Source organism: Erpetoichthys calabaricus, chromosome 1 (genome assembly GCF_900747795.2).
Source record: "Erpetoichthys calabaricus chromosome 1, fErpCal1.3, whole genome shotgun sequence".
Taxonomy (NCBI): domain Eukaryota; kingdom Metazoa; phylum Chordata; class Cladistia; order Polypteriformes; family Polypteridae; genus Erpetoichthys; species Erpetoichthys calabaricus.
Genome location: NC_041394.2, coordinates 61,052,201 through 61,071,908, shown reverse-complemented (window position 1 = coordinate 61,071,908; position 19,708 = coordinate 61,052,201). Strand labels below are relative to the sequence as shown.

Sequence of the window (19,708 nt, the reverse complement as noted above, 5' to 3'; positions counted from 1 at the left end):
ATCCAGAGTAAAGTAACTGTCTCTTCTAGTAGACAGTAAAAAAACTGTTTTCAATGCATAAGTGAACTTGAGTTTTAAAATGCATAGATATTATTATATTGACTTCACATGGTTCAGATAGTGTTAGAAAATTATCAGTAGTATAATTATGCAGTTTTGTCAAACATTCTAACTACGCAAAGAATTTTCTTAACTGTCGCATACCTTTTGAACTGTTATAAAATGATATACAGTAATCCCTCGCTATATCGCGCTTCACCTTTCGCGGCTTCACTCTATCGCGGATTTTATATGTAAGCATATTTAAATATATATCGCGGATTTCTGTGGACAATGGGTCTTTTAATTTCTGGTACATGCTTCCTCAGTTGGTTTGCCCAGTTGATTTCATACAAGGGACGCTATTGGCAGATGGCTGAGAAGCTACCCAACGTACTTTTCTCTCTCTTGCGCTGACTTGCTCTGATCCTGACGTAGGGGGATTGAGCAGGGGGGATGTTTGCACACCTAGACCATACGGACGCTCGTCAAAAAATGCTGAAAGATTATCTTCACTTTGCTCCCTTCTGTGCAGCTGCTTCGTGAAGCGACATGCTGCATGGTGCTTCGCATACTTAAAAGCTCGAAGGGCACGTATTGATTTTTGATTATTTGTTTTTCTCTCTCTCTCTCTCTCTCTCTCTCTCTCTCTCTCTCTCTCTCTCTCTCTCTCTCTCTCTCTGCTCCTGACGGAGGGGGTGTGAGCTGCCGCCTTCAACTGCTTTGTGCCGCGGTGCTTCGCATACTTAAAGGCCAAACAGCCCTATTGATTTGTTTGCTTTTCTCTATCTCTCTGACATTATCTGCTCCTGACGCGCACTCCTTTGAAGAGGAAGATATGTTTGCATTCTTTTAATTGTGAGACGGAACTGTCATCTCTGTCTTGTCATGGAGCACAGTTTAAACTTTTGAAAAAGAGACAAATGTTTGTTTGCAGTGTTTGAATAAAGTTCCTGTCTCTCTACAACTTCCTGTGTTTCTGTGCAAATCTGTGACCCAAGCATGACAATATAAAAATAACCATATAAACATATGGTTTCTACTTCGCGGATTTTCACCTTTCGCGGGGGTCTGGAACGCAACCCCCGCGATGGAGGAAGGATTACTGTAGTGCTTTTTTTTTCTTCTTTAAAAAAAGTGACATGTTCATTATGTCAGATTTCATGTGAAGAGGACAGTTGGTTCTTGTTGGGACCCACTAACTGTAGAAAGGCACATTAGAGTCCTGTCAGTTCTTGAAAAATGTATTTCTTCAGTTTTTTTAAACTAGTTTCATAAGTGCCGTGGCATTTTTCTCAGTTGTGACAGAACAATTTATGGAATGTAAGTACCGTAGCTGTCATTAATTAGCAATGCTGGAAATTGTTACTGTTCTAGAACATCTATTTTCAGATACACAGCACATATTTTGAAGCATTTAGAATTTTTAGATGAGTAACACAGATTTGTATAAAAATAAGGGCAGAATGTTATCCTTTTTTTCTTCTTCTTCTTCTTCTTCTTCTCCTATATTTGAATAATGGACAAAATTTCCAGTCTAGGTCTTCATTAACTCATGAACCAAAATTATATGCATGACACATTATTATATATCCTATATAATGCATCGTTCTTAAACAAAGCAATACAGCCTGAGAAATTTATCTACATATTCAAATTTAGTTTTTATGAGAATTTTCAAAGTACTGTCTATCAGAAATTTACATACTCAGCATTTTCACTATGTATTTAACTGCATTATGCTTTGCTGTATTTTTATTTATTAATGCCTACAGTATATAAATGTCCTGGAAGGTGGTGTTTTTAAACATTTATTGTGTCCCTGACTTCCTCTACATTTTTAGTCACAAATTATAATCCTAGAATATGTTCATCATTAGACGTAATGGATTTTAGCTAAAACGTATATTGAAAGTAGCAGTTTTGGACAATCATTGAAATTTCTCTACTGTTCACATTTTTGCTTTATTTAGGCTTTAATTATTGAGATGAATTAGACAAACTCAGTATGTTGACCTAATTTATGGGTTTACAAATGTGACTTTTTGAAATGTGCATATTGTTGATGCATTTTGGCGTACTTTGTCAAGTTTATTTTATATAATGAAATAATCCCTTGTGATTTGCGGGGGTTAGGGCCACAGGACCCCCACGAATCCGAAAATCCGCAAATACATTATGGGCCCATGATTACTGTATATTCTAAGAGTATTGCACTAAATAAGATGTAAAAAGTTGTGAGATAAAACAATCACTGCACAAGCAAATCACGTGTGTAAGAATGGCTGCTGGGACATAGATGCATGGTGCCCCCCATACAAAGACCGTAGTTCAGCAGTTCTTTAGTGAACTGTATACAATTTAAATTATAATTTGTGTGTATATTTAAGGTAGTAAACGATAAAAAAATTATATTACAGATACAAAAATGAATTCTTAAAACACTCAGCACAAAATGACAAACACAACACAGTCCGGTTTCACAGACGATGGTGATGTAGTTATGAAATGAAATCCCCTGTGAATTATCTCCAGAAAATTATGTATAGTATTGTCCTACTGTGATGCACATGTATGTAAAGATTTGTATAATTTGGAAGCGCTCCCAAATGAAGAAATTTTCCAACTCGGATATAAATAAAGAGACAACTGTAATCCCATGGATGTAATTGTTGTGCAGTGAGGCACTGAAAGAAGGATATCACTGATTGCAATCTTACCGGCTTGTTATGGCTCACATTTAAAGTTGGCGCCCTCATCTTTCACCCAGCAGCCCTTGCAGCAACTGTTAAAGCTGCCCAATGATGCAGTACACCCAGAGGAGCTAGGAATTCCAGTCCATTTAAATAGCAGCCCACAGTGTCGTCTGTTGTTTTCTGCAATAGGTTGCAAAATTCACGAAACAATTTCAATTTAATTATTGATGACAGACCTGCAAATAGGTAGATCCACTAATAATAAACCTACGAAAATGCAACAGCCAATCTGTATATTATGTTTAACCCATCATTTCAAATATTATGGTGCCTGAAATGCGGGGATCATATATAAAAAGTGTTTCAATTACTACATGGTGTGCCAGAAATGTATGCAAATACCCTTAAATAAAAGTCTGCAATGTGCACTTCTGAATTGTTTGATTTGTAATTTTAAACTTTAGAGCAGAGGTATAAATCAAGGAAAAATGTGTCTTTATCCCAAACATTATGGAGGACACTGTATAACTGAAAGTAGCTTTCATTTCCACCATAGACTATGCTGATCTGCAAGGTCAGTCTCTTCAGTTATCACTTTTAAGACGTTTTTGATTTCCATGTGTGTACAGGTGACCGAGGTATACGCTTTTTTTATTTCTGCTGCTTCCTTTCTGGTACATGACTTATAAAAGAAATTTAGTCTTTATGTGTGAGGAGAGAGAGAGAATGGAGATGCCTACAAAGATATTTTGAATGTAATCTTCAGTTTTAAATACCTTACATTGCCTTTGTGAGTAAAGCTAATGTATGCTTTTACTCCTGAGAAGAATTCAGGTTTTTTTTGTCACATTTGAATTGCCACTTTTTGTAGCTGAACAAGACTGTAAGGACGGTCTCATTTATTTGAGTATAGAAATGGTGGTAATAGGGGGCAAAACCAACGATAAAATTATTTAGTATTGTATGTGAGATAGTCTTTACTAATTTTGTATTGTGTCGTAGGTGATCGTTTAGTTTTCATTTTGTTTGATCTTGTGTAGTGGTGATCTTAAGTAATCTTAAGTCCAGGTCCTCGAGAGCCACAGTGGTTGCAGGTTTCAGATGAAACCAGTTTCTCAATTTGAAGCCAGTTTCTGCTGTTGATTAAACATGTTTAATTTTGCAGATTGTCTTTTTTCTGCCACAATTGATTTTTTTATCTATGCATATTTTCTGAGGTGAATCTGTCAAGACAAAAGGACTAAGCCAATTGTGCATGCATTAATATGCCTCTGAGCTATTTTCACACACAAAACTTTGCCCACTTCCAAACAGCCATTTCTTTGAGGTTATCAATAACCTTTTTATAACATAGGATTTAGTCATGTGTAATCTGTTGTCTCTAAATCAGAACTCTTTGTTAACATTATTTTCAAACACATACTTCTAGAAAACGTAAAGAATTTCAAATAGGACCAAGATAGCTGATACAATTTTATTATTGACCTGTATCACATTTAAGCAAACTAAACAATAAAAGTTTTGTGTGGTAAAAGCATTGACCACCTTTACGAAGTTCATAAAGAGCAACAACATGCAGTATTAGAAAGAAGAATTTTGAGATTACAGACAAAGAGAAGGAGAAAACATTTCTAATTCAATTAAATATTATTTTAGCAGCAAACGTTTACATCTAATTGGTCAACTGGTTGGAACAAAAACACTGCAATTGCTGTAGCTTTTCCGGAATCCAGTGTAAAATCTCTGGGCTGTTCAGTACAAAGTTGATACAAGTCAGGCAGGGTTGAAGACCAAGAAGAATGCAATCTATGAGAGAATCAGAAAAGGTTACAAGGAGAACAATTGTAATTCTGAAAGATTTGCAAGCTGTTATATCCAAAGTTGACACCTGATTATAATATCTCGAGCAATTCATATCTCTTATATGCTCATAGCAAACCGGTTAAGAGAAAGTTCCCACAGAAAACAAAATCCAAATTTGAATTTTGTTAGAGATATGTCATTAGGGAGAAATAATAATAATAATAATAATAAATTTTATTTATGCTTTGAGGCTTCAGTTGCAAAGAGTTCCCAACACAACATAGCACCTTGCATAAGAAAAATTGCTTATACTGTGAAACACGTTGGTGGCAACATTCCATATTATTATGGCGTGTATGATTTTGTTTGGTTTAATTAATAAAAGAGCAATTCTGACCAAAAATGAATGGAACATAGAAAGCTGGGCAAGTATAATAAATCTTCAACATCTCATTATGACACATATAGTTTGAGCAAGTCTGAAGTAGTGAAGTAACAAGAGGTGAAATGTTCTTGAGTGGTCTAGCAAACGTTTCAGTCTAACACCAAACATGAATCAATGGTATGACTTGAAAGCTGCTGTCTGTCAAATTTCCGTAAAGAACTTGATTTTACTTGAAGAAAGTTAAAGAAAATGATCAAATATTCACTAAAGTATATTTGCCTAGCTTTCAGTGTCCTATCCCAACAGACTAAAGCTATAATTGCTGCCTAGATATACTTCCAGCAATATTAAATGTAAATGATGGTTACTCATTTACATTTTAATTTTAAAATACACCCCACCCTTTGCAGTAGTTAAAACTGCTGTCTCACAGCATCAAAAGCTTGAGTTTGAATTTTGACCTGGTCACTCCCTGTGTAGTTTGCACATTACCTATGTTTGCGATCCTATCCCAGAATGAGAAAGTATGGGTATGTACTTTGGTATTCTCTTCATGGATTTCTTTCTGCCTTGTCATTAACTCTGACAGAATAAGCTTCCATTCACCACAAAGCTATAGTGAAATATTGAATTCATAAGGTAAGTGGAAAAACAGATGCATGCATGGTTTTTGGCAATTTACCATAACCAGTCTACCTGAACAACTTTTAGACTGTGTGCGTATACCTGAAGCACCAAGGCAAAAACCCATGCATACATGGAACAGCATACTAAATCTTCACTAATAGCATACTGTAGGAGCTGAACCTTGATTTTCTAAAAGTTTAATGCAGAACTACTACCCACTGATTAAAAAAATTTGTTCAAGTTATTGTATGAAGCACACATCCTCTTGTAAGCCCTGGGAGATGCACACTTCTTTAAGAACAGTATAGGTAAGTAATTCACAAATGTATGCAGAAAATAACAATTAATAGTGCACATGACCTCTCAATAAAATATCTCAAAAGTCTAAGGGGGTTTAGACATGTTTTTCTTATGTATCTGGATGAGATAACATTTTAGCTCAATGAGCTTGATGGAATGAATGGTATCTTCATGTTTGTGAAACTTATTATGTTTTTTGTTATGAAAACTAGTGTAAGTGAATAAAAATTGAAAGTGCATAATTTATTCTTAAGATTCTTAGCCTGGTTTACATATTGAGGTAAGGTAGTTATAGTTATGTAAGGTAAAGAAAGCAAATATTTTGTTATACTCGCTAATTGTGGCTCTGGAGTATGGCAACATGTTGTGTGTGTGTGTGTATATATAATATATATATAATATACAGTTAGGTCCATAAATATTTGGACAGAGACAACTTTTTTTCTAATTTTGGTTCTGTACATTACCACAATGAATTTTAAAAGAAACAAGTCGGATGCAGTTGAAGTGCTGACTTTCAGCTTTAATTCAGTGGGGTGAACAAAACGATTGCATAAAAATGTGAGGCAACTAAAGCATTTTTTTAACACAATCCTTTCATTTCAGGGGCTCAAAAGTAATTGGACAATTGAGTCAAAGGCAATTTCATGGCAGGGGTGGGCAAGGTCCGTCGTTATGTCATTATCAATTAAGCAGATAAAAGGCCTGGAGTTGATTTGAGGTGTGGTGCTTGCATGTGGAAGATTTTGCTGTGAACAGACAACATGCGGTCAAACAAGCTCTCCATGCAGGTGAAAGAAGCCATCCTTAAGCTGCGAAAACAGAAAAAACCCATCCGAGAAATTGCTACAGTATTACGAGTGGCAAAATCTACAGTTTGGTACATCCTGAGAAAGAAAGCAAGCACTGGTGAACTCAGCAACGCAAAAAGACCAGGACGTCCATGGAAGACAACAGGGGTGGATGATCGCAGAATCATTTCCATGGTGAAGAGAAACCCCTTCACAACAGCCAACCAAGTGAACAACATTCTCCAGGGGGTAGGCATATCGATATCCAAGTCTACCATAAAGAGAAGACTGCATAAAAGTAAATGCAGAGGGTGCACTGCAAGGTGCAAGCCACTCATAAGCCTCAAGAATAGAAAGGCTAGTTGGACTTTGATAGAGAACATCTAAAAATGCCAGCATGGTTCTGGAAAAACATTCTTTGGACAGATGAAACCAAGATCAACCTCTACCAGAATGATGGCAAGAAAAAAGTATGGAGAAGGAGTGGAACAGCTCATTATCCAAAGCATACCACATCATCTGTAAAACACGGTGGAGGCAGTGTGATGGCCTGGGCGTGCATGGCTGCCAGTGGCACTGGGACACTAGTGTTTATTGATGATGTGACACAGGACAGAAGCAGCCAAATGAATTCTGAGGTGTTCAAAGACGTACTGTCTGCTCAAATCCAGCTAAATGCAGTCAAATTGATTGGGCGGCGTTTCATGATACAGATGGACAATGACCCAAAACATACAGCCCAAGCAACCCAGGAGTTTATTAAAGCAAAGAAGTGGAAAATTCTTGAATGGCCAAGTCAGTCACCTGATCTTAACCCAATTGAGCATGCATTTCACTTGTTGAAGACTAAACTTCAGACAGAAAGGCCCACAAACAAACAGCAACTGAAAGCCGCTGCAGTAAAGGCCTGGCAGAGCATTAAAAAAGGAGGAAACCCAGCATCTGGTGATGTCCATGAGTTCAAGACTTCAGGCTGTCATTGCCAGTATTAGAAATGAACATTTTATTTTCCAGTTATTTAATTTGTCCAAATTACTTTTGGAGCCCCTGAAATGAAGGGATTGTGTTAAAAAAAATGCTTTAGTTTGCCTCACATTTTTATACAATTTAACTGTGTTTATATATATAAATATATATATATATATATATATATATATATATTATATATATATATATATATATATATATATATATATATATATATATAAAATTGAGAACACTAGTGGAAGCTTGGTGAAGTGCATTTAAGGACATAAGCCAGGGAGTACTTCTTTATACAAAGGGCCATAGGAATCTAGAACATACTACTAAGTCCTGTAGATGACAGTTGACTTGATTTAACAGGTCTTGCATATGTAGTAACAATGAAGTTCTTACTTGCTTATGATAAAAAAAAAAAAGTTTACAGTTGATAGCATGGAACATGTAAATATATTTTGTATATATTTGTGTTTATAAGTGACAGTTTCTGGATGAAATGATGGGGCAACTTATGGACTGGTTAACCAAGTAAGCTAAATGGAGTGACTAATCATCTCCTATTTTTCAAAATGTTTAATTTTACATTTAAATATTTATTTCAACGATAGTGCATGGTTTGAAGTGCAGGCCCTCATACAAAATTCCTATAATTGTGGCTTCTTGCTTTTCACATCAGAGATCTCATGAAGAGCAACATTGCCTTAACAAAATAACATTTCAAAGCACATCAGAAGAGTTATTGAAGCCTGTAATTCTGGATGACGACACAGAAATAGTTATGAAGACTAGGAATACTATTCGTACACAGATGGCCAAATAGTGCTTAAATGGAAGAAATTCAGTGATGTATTATTTCTGCAAATGGTCTGCACTGTAATGTTTGAGGAATGATATTTACAGTATTATATACTATTCTTCAGGGACTGGATGGCTTCCAAACAATCAAGAAAAAATGGATTCCATCAACACCAACATTGCTTAAAAGGAAGAAATTCTACATTGTATAAGGGCCCAGTCTACATCCTAACCACTCCTATTTAAATGTTATGGCACTATTCATGAATTGTGTCAAAAACAAATTGGCTTTATGAAAAGGAATCTGCCAAAGTACCTCTTAAACGTTGTGCAAATGAGATCAGCAGACGTAGGAAGTATTTATTTGAGGTTACTGCTAATAACGGAATCTCCACTTGTTACTTGTTTCCCCAAGTTTTACATTCTTGACCCTGACTATTTAAACAATATTCTAAGTAGAGGTATTACAGTTTATAATTCTGTCTTTGCTGCAAATAAGACCATTTTTATTTATTATTATATCCAGAGTCAAAGGTACAAATGCTTACATAGTTGCTTCACCTGATCAGTAAGTTACAGGCCTTTAGTAACATATTAGAAATATACTGCTAAAGACTGTATAATAAAATCATATTTCATGAACAAAAGGTCAGAAAAACTGATTTGGTAATATGCCAAGAATGAAAATATCGTGTTTTAGAGCAGTAAAATATTTGCATGCTTTACTATGGGATTCCAGATGCTTTCCCTAGCAGTTTAAATTGCTACAATGTTATGCCATTGTTTATTCAGACCTGCTTATATATGAATATATATATATATATATATATATATATATATATATATATATATATATATATATATATATATATATATATATATAATATGAGCTCAAAATCAGAAACAACCATTGTTTATTCAGACCTGCGTATATATGAATATATATATATATATATATATATAATATGAGCTCAAAATCAGAAACAACCAAGTTGACATGATAATGGATCCTTTAATAATGATACTTTTAAAATAATACTGAACTTACAAATTACTTTCAGAAACTGAACTTCAGTTCTTACTGCTCTACGTTTTTGTCAGTATAGCTAAATTGTCTAAGCTTAGTATGATGTAGAACATTTTAGCAGCTATGCTTTTAAAGAAATTTGCTGCATCTTTATCATGGTGGTATTTTTCAGGTGAATGAGGCAGAAGAGGAGCGACTACGCAGTGAGCGAGAACACCAGAGAGTCACACAGCTTTGTCAACAGCAGAAGCCAAAGTACAAACCCTGCAGAAATCGTTAAAGAGGGTCATTGTCAAGTCCAAGCCTTATTTTGAGTTGAAGGCTCAGTTTAATCAAATTTTAGAGGTAGGAATGAACACTATACTTTGAAGATGTGATACTAAAAGTTTGGGTAATTTTATGCTATCGGTTTCTTTTTATTTATAGCATTTTAATTTGTTATTTTTCACTAACAGGAACATAAGTCCAAGGTTCTGGATCTAGAACTACGCGTCTCCCAGGTGAAAATGCGTTACTCAGTAGCCCTGCGCAACTTAGAACAAATCAGTGAACAGATTCATGCCCGCCGTCGCCTGGGCAGCCGAAGCAAACGAAGTATTCCCCAACCAATGGCATGGGAGGGACGGGGATCCCCTGTTGGAGCAGAGTCAGACTGCTCCATAACAGCAAGTGGAGCACTGAGCCTTGGGACAAGCAACATGGGAGATTTTGTCCACCAAGTGGACTCCACAGATAATGTGTCAGTGCTAAGTCTGCAGACCATCGCTTCAGACCTGCAAAAATTTGACTCAGTTGAACACTTGGGGGATATTGTCTGTGATGCTGCTAGCCTACATAGTGACGATCTCCTTGGTGGAGATTCTGATGATCCTGGTCGACATCATAGAGCTTCAGAAAGAAAGCAGCACTCTTCTTCCTTTTTTAAACACCATCGCAGTGTCAGCTTATGAAATGAAACCAGCTGTCTCATGGGAAACATTGATCTCTTTTCAGTCATATTTTTATCAGCAGGTCGTCTGCAAATGGATGTGTATCCAAACAAAGAGATTCCCTTACCTGCCTCACAAAAATGGTTGTAATCCATGTCATGTGAGACAAAGGTTACATGTACTAGAAATTGGAAACCATATGATGCGTTCTTGTGGGAAACAGGAAGTTTTTGCCCTTAAATCCATGTCATTTTAATGTTTAAGTTGGACTAACATACAGTATAGTGCTTAAAGCTTTCAAACATTGTTCTCCTGAAGGCTGCTGAGAATTTGTTTGCTTCTGATGTAATGTGTAATTTTCATCTAAAATTCATCTTGAAGTTGATGTTAAACAGCTTTGCGCTCAATCTGCCAAAATCCTCTTGTAAAATTCTCAAGTTCAGAACAGTTTCTTCTGTTCAGTTTTCTCACATGTGACACACATGGTTAATCTATGACTATCTGACAAATATGCAGAGATGTATGAATAATGAATGGCTAGATTTATCTAAAGCATGGAGCAAGGGGTTTACACAAAAACTGATACTTACTCTAGTAAATGAATATGGAAAATACTGCTGAAACCCTAAATGCAGTGTGTGTGTGTGTGTGTGTGTCGTTCAGATAACTGAGGGGAAATTTATTTTTGGTGTAGTCTTATTTTCATTCTTACAATATCATATTTAATTAATAAAAGAGCAATTCTGAAATGGTCATTTACTAAAGTGAGAAACTACATAATATAGGGCACTTCCTGAAAGTAAATATATTTGGGACCAGTATATTTGAGCATATAAACAAATTGTTGACTGTCTCTTCATGGTTTTAGTATGTGAAAATATTTTAATGAAAGCTGACAAAGAGTTTTGCTCTTACAAATTAATGTAAAACAGGAAAATTAATTGTGTTCTTTAATTGTTTCATATTTTTTATTTATTTATTAATGTATATTTTTTATTCAGGTCAGAGGTATTCCACTTATTACCATATCTATTGTACAGCCAGTATTAAACAACAGTAACACCACCCTCTCCCCCAATTCATTTCTTTTAAAGCGAATTCTTATTTTTCTTTCATTGTGAATGCTTCTGTTATTTCTTTGGAGTAAACTTGCCCCTGCAGACAGAAATCTTTTATACACATTTGATATGGTGAAAGTGGAAAACATTTTGTTTGCTGTTTAATTTATTTTTATAAAATTTGACAGAAGGATGTGTGGTTTGTAACTGTAAAATGTACAATTGTATAATGACTACTAAAATGGTAATTTACAAACATTTATATTTGAATCCATTTTGCAAACTAATTATAGTTTTATCTTGAAATTCTTTCTCATTTGGGCTTAATGTAATATTAAGTGAGCTTTTTAAAGCCAGCTTTTACATAATTGCACCTGTTTTAAAGGCACATGTTTCAAACATTTCAGAGGAAGAAATAAAGTTTATTTGGCGACCTGTTCTTTGTCTTATCCACAACAAAAGAAAAAAATAGCATTTACATTTGTATGAGAAAAATGCAGTTGCACTTTATTGAACCATTTTAGTGCTTGCATGACTGTAACGCACTAATGTCACTAGGAATTTGGTGTACTTATTCAGTCCCTGTAAAGGATGCATGGAACTGGGGGGCAGGGCACTGGATGTCTTATTAGGAACTTGAAGTTGGCATTACTTGCTTTTTCTCTGTCTGAGGTATTGGTTATTGTAATGGAGAATCTCTCACAATGAACCATGGGCATTCAAAAGACAGATATTTTCCTTATTTGTGAGCATAAGGTTGTTCTGCAAAAATCTTACCTAGGAAATCATGGGATATTTAGAAGAGATCAATGCAGCAAATTTCTCCAAGTGAAAAATGTGGTAACCAAATGTATGAATTCTGGACTCTGTCCATTTTTCTGTCAGAGAATTCCAGAATGAAGTTGCCAAGGGGAGATGAGGTGTAGAGGTAAGCTGTTATAGTCTTGTAATTTTTCACTGAGAATCATAGTGCTGAAGTATATCAGCTTTCAGCCAAAGTACTACAAATAGATGGGTTGCACATTGATTTAAGATTACCGGGCATCATAAGGGAATATTTTTATGAAAAATGCAATAACCAAGACAATATTCAAGAGACGTGCTGCTATGAAAACAACATTTGTATGAAGCAGCTAAGAGAATGCATCTCATTGGAAACTTACATAGCAATGTGTAACAAAACTTGTGTGCCTCAGATTTATATGCCATCTAATTTCCAGTGTGCATTTATATTCTCAGTGTTTTGAACATTTAGTAGTTTTTTTTAGTTTGGGGAGTTTCTTCAAAGTGTACTGGGCTTTATCTTAAATTAATTAAGCCATGCATTTTACAACATAAATCGTTAAAAATAATACAAATATTAGGCAACCACCTATTAAAAGGTATTCTAGATTGTAAATTTTAAAGATTTTTAAATCTAATATAAAAAACACTAGTGCCTTTGTCCACCTATGTTAGATTGACTCAGTTCAAAATTACATCCAAAATTACATTTGAAATTAGCAATGCTATAATAAAGAAAGCTTTTGTTTTATTTTATTTAAGAAAACTAGTAGAATCCACATTTTGCGTTAGTAAATGTGTATATACTGACTAGTGAAATAAAAGAGTGAGATTTACAATGTAATGCTTGACACAACTCTCTTCTGTTTGTGAACTAAGGTCAGGGGTCACAATGATAATATGTAGTTATTGTGTTTTTAAATTAAAAACCCTGATGTACAGTCCAAAGTTATTTCTCTTTCAGCACTGACGTTGTGCCTAGTAATTCATTTATAGGGAAGAGCTTCCTGTTGATGTTGTATCAGCAAAGGACATCTAATTTGTGATACAAGTACAGAATTTAAAACTTTCACTTTCTGATCTTTAATCATGCATTTACATTGCTTTTTTGTTAATGCAATACTTTTATCTGACTGTGATGTACTGGAGTTCAAAGACTGACAAATAAAATATTCTACAAATGCCCTGTATAGTTATTTGTATGCTTGACCTATTGATGGATAGTTTTACTGAAATGGAGCTATATATATATATATAATATATATAATCCTTTTTGATTGTCACCATAATGGATAATCTGTTTCCATACATTTCTGTCCTCTTCATCTACCTCCGTTATACTCACCACATCCGTAAACCTTCTCTTAGGCCTTACTCTTTTCCTCTTCCCTGGCAGCTCTATCCTTAGCATCCTTCTCCCAATATACTCAGCATCTCTCCTCTGTACCTGTCCAAACCAATGGAATCTCGCCTCTCTGTCTTTGTCTCCCAACCTTCCAACCTGAGCTGACCCTCTAACATATTTCTAATCCTGTCCATCCTCGTCACACCCAGTGCAAATCTTAACATTTGTAACTCTGCCACCCTCCAGCTCTGTCTCACCTGTTTTTTTTGGTCAATGCCACCGTCTCCAAACCCATGTAACATAGCTGGCTTCACTACTGTCTTGTAAACCAATCCCTTTCACTCTTGTTGGTTCCCGTCTGTCACAAATCAGTCCTGAGACACTTCTTCCACCCCAACGCTGCCTTGCCTGCACTCTCTTTTTCACCTCTCTTCACACTCCCCCATTACTCTCTACTGGTTGATCCCAACGTATTTAAACACCTCCACCTTTGCCAACTCTACTCTCTGATCCTCACCATTCCACTGACCTCCCTCTCACTCACACACATTCTGTCGTTTCTACTGACCTTCATTCCTCTCCTCTCTAGAGCATATCTCCACCTCTCCAGGGTCTCCTCGACCTGCTTTCTACTATCGCTACAGATCACAATGTCATTAGCAAACATCATAGTCCACGGGGACTCCTGTCTAATCTTGTCTGTCAACCTGTCCATCACCATTGCAAATAAGAAAGGGCTCGGAGCTGATCTTGGATGTGGTCCCACTTCTACCTTCAATCCATCCGTCACTCCTACCACAGACCTCATCACCGTTACCTTTCCCTCATACGTATCCTATACCAGACATTGCATCTGTAGTGCACTGTCCTGGCATGAAACCATACTGCTGCTCACTAATCATAACTTTCCTTCTTAACCTAGCTTCCACTACTCTTTCTCATAACTTCATGCTGTGGCTCAATTTTATCCCTTTGTAGTTACTACAGCTCTGCACATCCCCCTTATTCTTAAAAACCGGTACCAGTACACTTCTTCTCCACTCCTTAGACATCCACTCACTTTCCAAGATTGTATTAAACAATCAAAAACTCTACTGCCGTCTCTCCTAAACACCTACATACTTCCACAGGTATGTCATCTGAACTAACAGCCTTCCCATTCTTTATCCTCTTCATACCTGTCCTTACTTCCTCCTTGTTTATCTGTTGCACTTTCTGCTTCAGTATCTCCACATCATCCAACCTTCACTCTCTCTCTCTCTCTCTCATTCGTTTCATTCATTAGCCTCCCAAATACTCTTTCCATCTCAACACACTCTCCTCGCTTGTGAGTAAGTTTCCATCTTTATCTTTTATCACTCTAACCTACTGCACATCTTTCCCAGCTCAGTCTCTTGGTCCAGCCAATCGGTACAGGTCCTTGCAGGGCATATGCACCAACAACATTTATCATCACACCTTCAATTTCCAGCTTCATAATCATCACTCTGTCTGACACTCTCCCAAGTCCAAAACACTCTTGACATACTGTTCCTTCAGGATAACCCCTACCCCATTTCTCCTCCTATCCACACCATGGCAGAATTATTTGAATCCACCTCCGATACACCTGGCCTTACTCCCCTTCAATCTGGTCTAATGCACTCACAATATGTCAGCCTTCCTTCTCTCCATCATGTAAGGTAACTCTCTCCCATTCCCTGTCATTCTCTTTACCTTCCTCTTCTCCCCTTGTCTCTGCACATGCCTCCCCCATTCTTTATTATGTGCTTACCTGGCTCTGACTTGAATGCACCTTCCTTAAATTTCCACTGGTGGCTTTGCTGACACACTGTACTAGTTGGAAGGATTCTCCTGGGTTCACTTTGTCAGTGATTTTTAAGATTTTACACATATGGATTAGTATTCTATATAGTCTAATCTCTCAAAGACTAAAGATGGGCATTTCCAATTAAATGCTGAGGTAGAATATCCTCCTTAGTACTGGTTTGAACTTTTTTGCAAGGTTTCTAATGTTGCTGTATCTTGTATGCAGTGTGATAACAATTATTATGTCAAATACTTCAAAAACTCCCTCACTAGGACTTTAGAGGGTTGAGCACATTTTGATATGATTGTGTTTGTGTAATTCCAGTTGTCCAGGATAGTAATTTGTAAGTCTTTCTGGTGCTATTTCTTTTGTTTTTTCTCAATGGTAATATAAACATACACCTAATTTTCAGCTTAGCAGAACCTGAAAACATGACATTTGCCTGCCAGTTAGATTAAACATTAGTGATAGAAAGAACATTTTATAAATGTCATAAGTTGAAGTAAGAGGTGCTAAATGTTATGCAGCAGAGCAGAGTATATCTCTTCACTAACCAGACTCACAGTGGCTATTGCCTGTCTTTCGGTTATCAAGAAATATAAAGGCTTCAGCAGTCTATGATGAAAGTCATAAAACTCAGAAAGCGCAATATCCTCTCTCTAATATACAGACAATGCTGATGGATGACACACAAGGCCTGACATTGCTGGAAGTCCAAGGATTTAAAAGTAAAATAATGATGCATCTAAATGCATGTGGCAAATACAAGCCTGAGCTGTTTTCTCCTGGGGTGGCCACTCACTTGTATTAAAAAAGAAAGGGACAATATGCAACAAAATCGGCCAATGTCAATGCTTTCTTTGGATAGATATATGTTTGAATAAAATTTAATATATTCCCATTTACCTTTGTTAATCATACAATTTTAAAACCACAAACTTAAAGCCACCTTTCATTACTGCACCCAAACCTAAATTAAAATAGCCACTTGCCTTTTATTGAAGTTTTTCTCATTGTCATAGATAAGAGTACATAACAAGACTTACACAAGACATTTTCTGTTTCCTCCTATCAAGGAAAAAAATGTGCCATGAATACGGCCACCTTTATTAGAGTTGTAATTCTTCCATCCATTTCTGAGCTCTCAGTTGGTATCGGGACAGCTAATTCTGGCAACATCTGGAATACATGAACTGGGCAAATTTTAGAATGAAGGGCAAACATTCTGAAACCTGGGTGGACATGAAAACACTACAGCCTTTATGGCACTGTAGTGTTCAATAAATCATTTAGGAAATATTCAGTTCCATGTATTCCCCAGAGCATATTTCCCAATATTGGCTAAGAATGCTCTGCACTATAACAAAAAATGATATTTGACCCTTTGAACTCATGGGTGTATATAGGTTTGTGCCTAGGGAGCAGTTTAAGGGCTCTGGTGATGGTAATTCTCCTCTGTAGACTGGCAACGTTTCCACCACCAACGTCAATTCCAGTGTCTGTCTACCTGGATCCACCTCTTCCTGCCAGAAAACGTCACAGCCGGAAGAACTGCCTTCTTTGGTAGTCTGAAAAGACTTCTTGTAAATCTCTTACCCATGTTTTCTTTTTTTAGATTCTAATTGTATGGGGTTTGCCTAAGGGTGCCCCAACACTTCTTACTGTTTCTGCTTGCTAATTATAATGAATATATACTGTACTGTTTCAAATTTAATCAGTTGACATGCAAAGAATCACCTAAAATGGAAAAAAGGTAAGCAGTAAACTGCCAGAGGTTTATATTTAAAGTTCAGGTTAGCAAAACTGAAAAAAAGGTGGAAATATCAGAATATTATAAATGGGCCTTCTTCAAGGAACAGCTAATAGGTTACAACCTACAGATGTTCTGCAGCAATTAAAGTAAATTAATCCTTGCACGTTGAAGCAAACAATTTGTACAGGTGTCCTGACTTCTAGTGATTACTTAAAACCCCTCTGTCTGTCTTAAAACAGAAATGGAACGGACTGTGCTACCTCTGAGGTACTACTTGGACAATATTACACTGTAGAAACTTGTAAATTCCAGTGATAATGGCAAGAAAATGACAATTAACAAATGAAATGAGACAAAGCATTATCTTTAGAAGTGTACACCTTTCTTTTAGAGAAATTACAAAAAAAAATCAAAGTGTCAGTGAGTACGGTGTCTACACAATCCAAAGGCAATTGGAAACTGGAAGAAACTCTGATAGGGAGAAATCTGGCAGACCCAAAACTCACAACCCAATCTAAAGACCTCGTTTCTGAGGTGTCACCAGCTTGTGTGATTGGCGCCTCACAGCACAACATCTTCAGGCACAGCTTAATGGTGGGTCGGGAAAAAGCAAGTCTCAGTTTCTACTGTGAAGACGGTGACCTTTGTGGCTGCAGGTTTTACAGAGTGAAGTAGCCAGTAAGAAAGCCATTCCATTAAAGGACAGAATAAGGCTTTGAAATATCAACTGTGGACTACTGCAGACTAGAAGAAAATCTTATGGACCAATGAATCAAATATGAAATCTTTGGTTCATCATACAGGTGTTTGTAACGCCGTTGAGTTGGTTGAAATCAAGGCAATATATGTTTACTTTGTATTAATGTTCCTGAGGTTGTTTTTAGTGTAATGTATGCACCAACGTGCATGTTTATTCACTACATGTATAAAGGCATACAGGATCAAATTATAGGGAAGGCTCTTATTCCATTCATTTCTAAATAAGTGAGTCCTTGTTTTCCTTGCTTGCATTTTGCACTTTTACAGGTTACAAGGGTTATTTAACTTACCTGGGAGAACTTCAGGCAGCGGATTCATATTACATAGATTTGAACGAGTCACTGACTTGCTGCTGTTTCAGTAACTCATAGTGGGGATCTTTTTTTGTTATCAGGAGTGGCTATTGGACATATGAAGAGAAAAATATAACGGCTGAAGTAAACTCTCTCAAGGCAAATAACAGTACATTCATTAATCAGTAATTGAGATCACATAAAATATTTCTCAATTATAAGCCAAGCATTTCAAATTTTTTTAATACTAGGGGGTTTTTCCCCGCTGCTTGCTTCGCTCAGCCAATCCCCCTGGGCCTGCACTACGCGCAAGCTCTTTGCGGTTCTTCCACTCAACGTATGGGGATGTGGGTGTACAATTTAAACAGATTGTTTATTTTCATGGGAATTGTTACATATGCATAATAGAACCATTTTACATTACTAGCGAGTAATTAACCATATAAAAAATAGTAAACATAATAATTTGAAAGTAAATTATGTTTCATTTCGCGTTAGAGATATTTGCTGAGTAATATGATTTTGTTCTGTTTGGCTTTGAAATTAACACGCAAATACTTTTTAAACTTACACTTTTACTGCAAAACTTCATTCAAAACAATTTTTTGAATAAAATTTTCGTCAATATTGCATTGAATTTTGATTCTGTGTTTGGTCTTTCATCGTGACGATGCAACGTATAACTACCAGTGATTGAATTTCGTTTCTTTCTCTCTATTTAAAAAAATGACTTTTTCGAATGTTTGGCTCTGAGATTTGTTAATTGTCTTTGCAAAAGCTATTCTAATGGGAAACTGTTAACGTTTTAATCCAAATGGCATATCAAGATCTCCTTTGTTGTCTAATGTTATCCGTGGAAGATGTACTACATTACCTTTCTTGGATACATCCTTCTTTCTACAATAATTTGTGCGGTGGAAGACAGGACGGTGTTAACGATTGTAGATATTCTTTGGGATATTATAGTTGATTTTTTCATTATCCAGACAATCACCACCAACTGTTTTCAACATAGTCTATTGATACGCATTTAACCAATTTTGCCTTGTAACCAACGATATTTTTGCCGTATAATTCATATTGACGTTAATTGTTTGTTGGTACTCCTTTTTTCTGTTGAAAAACCCTTCATGATGAAATTCTTCAATAGGATTTTGGAAAATAATATGTCTTCTATAATTGAGCAAACTTAAGTGGAGGAAAACATTAAAATTTATAAGAGTTAAGAGAGCAGGACTGTGCCTGACAAAGCATTCACACTAGTGAATGGTGCGTTCTCTTGAACGATTCGTTCATTTTGAATGAATCTTTAATGTGACTCAGGCAAGAAACGAGTCGTCTCGTGGGAGTGATTCGTTCAGCCGCGCATGCGCCATTTGCGCAACCTTTTCCATAGTTTTTTCGAGTCTTCGGGTTTTTCGAGTCGTTCGTTCATCACATGACAGCCCCATAAGCTTAACCAACTCAGTCTGAGCCGGAAAGAGAATTGATTAGTTCATCTCTCGAGTCTTCGGGTTTGAGTTGTTCGTTCGTC

At 36.3% G+C, this 19,708-nt stretch overlaps 1 protein-coding gene across 1 annotated transcript in view; it reads left to right on the top strand.

Annotated features, from left to right (window-relative positions):
* sh3bp5lb (SH3-binding domain protein 5-like, b) overlaps positions 1-13,395 on the top strand; it is a 48,531-nt gene extending 35,136 nt beyond the window's left edge. Inside the window, 3 exon segments of the mRNA XM_051933764.1 lie at positions 9,617-9,686; positions 9,689-9,789; positions 9,900-13,395. Of these exon segments, the coding sequence (XP_051789724.1) occupies positions 9,617-9,686; positions 9,689-9,789; positions 9,900-10,394 (666 nt within the window). The 3' untranslated portion in view covers positions 10,395-13,395.
* The last annotated feature ends 6,313 nt before the right edge of the window (positions 13,396-19,708 follow it).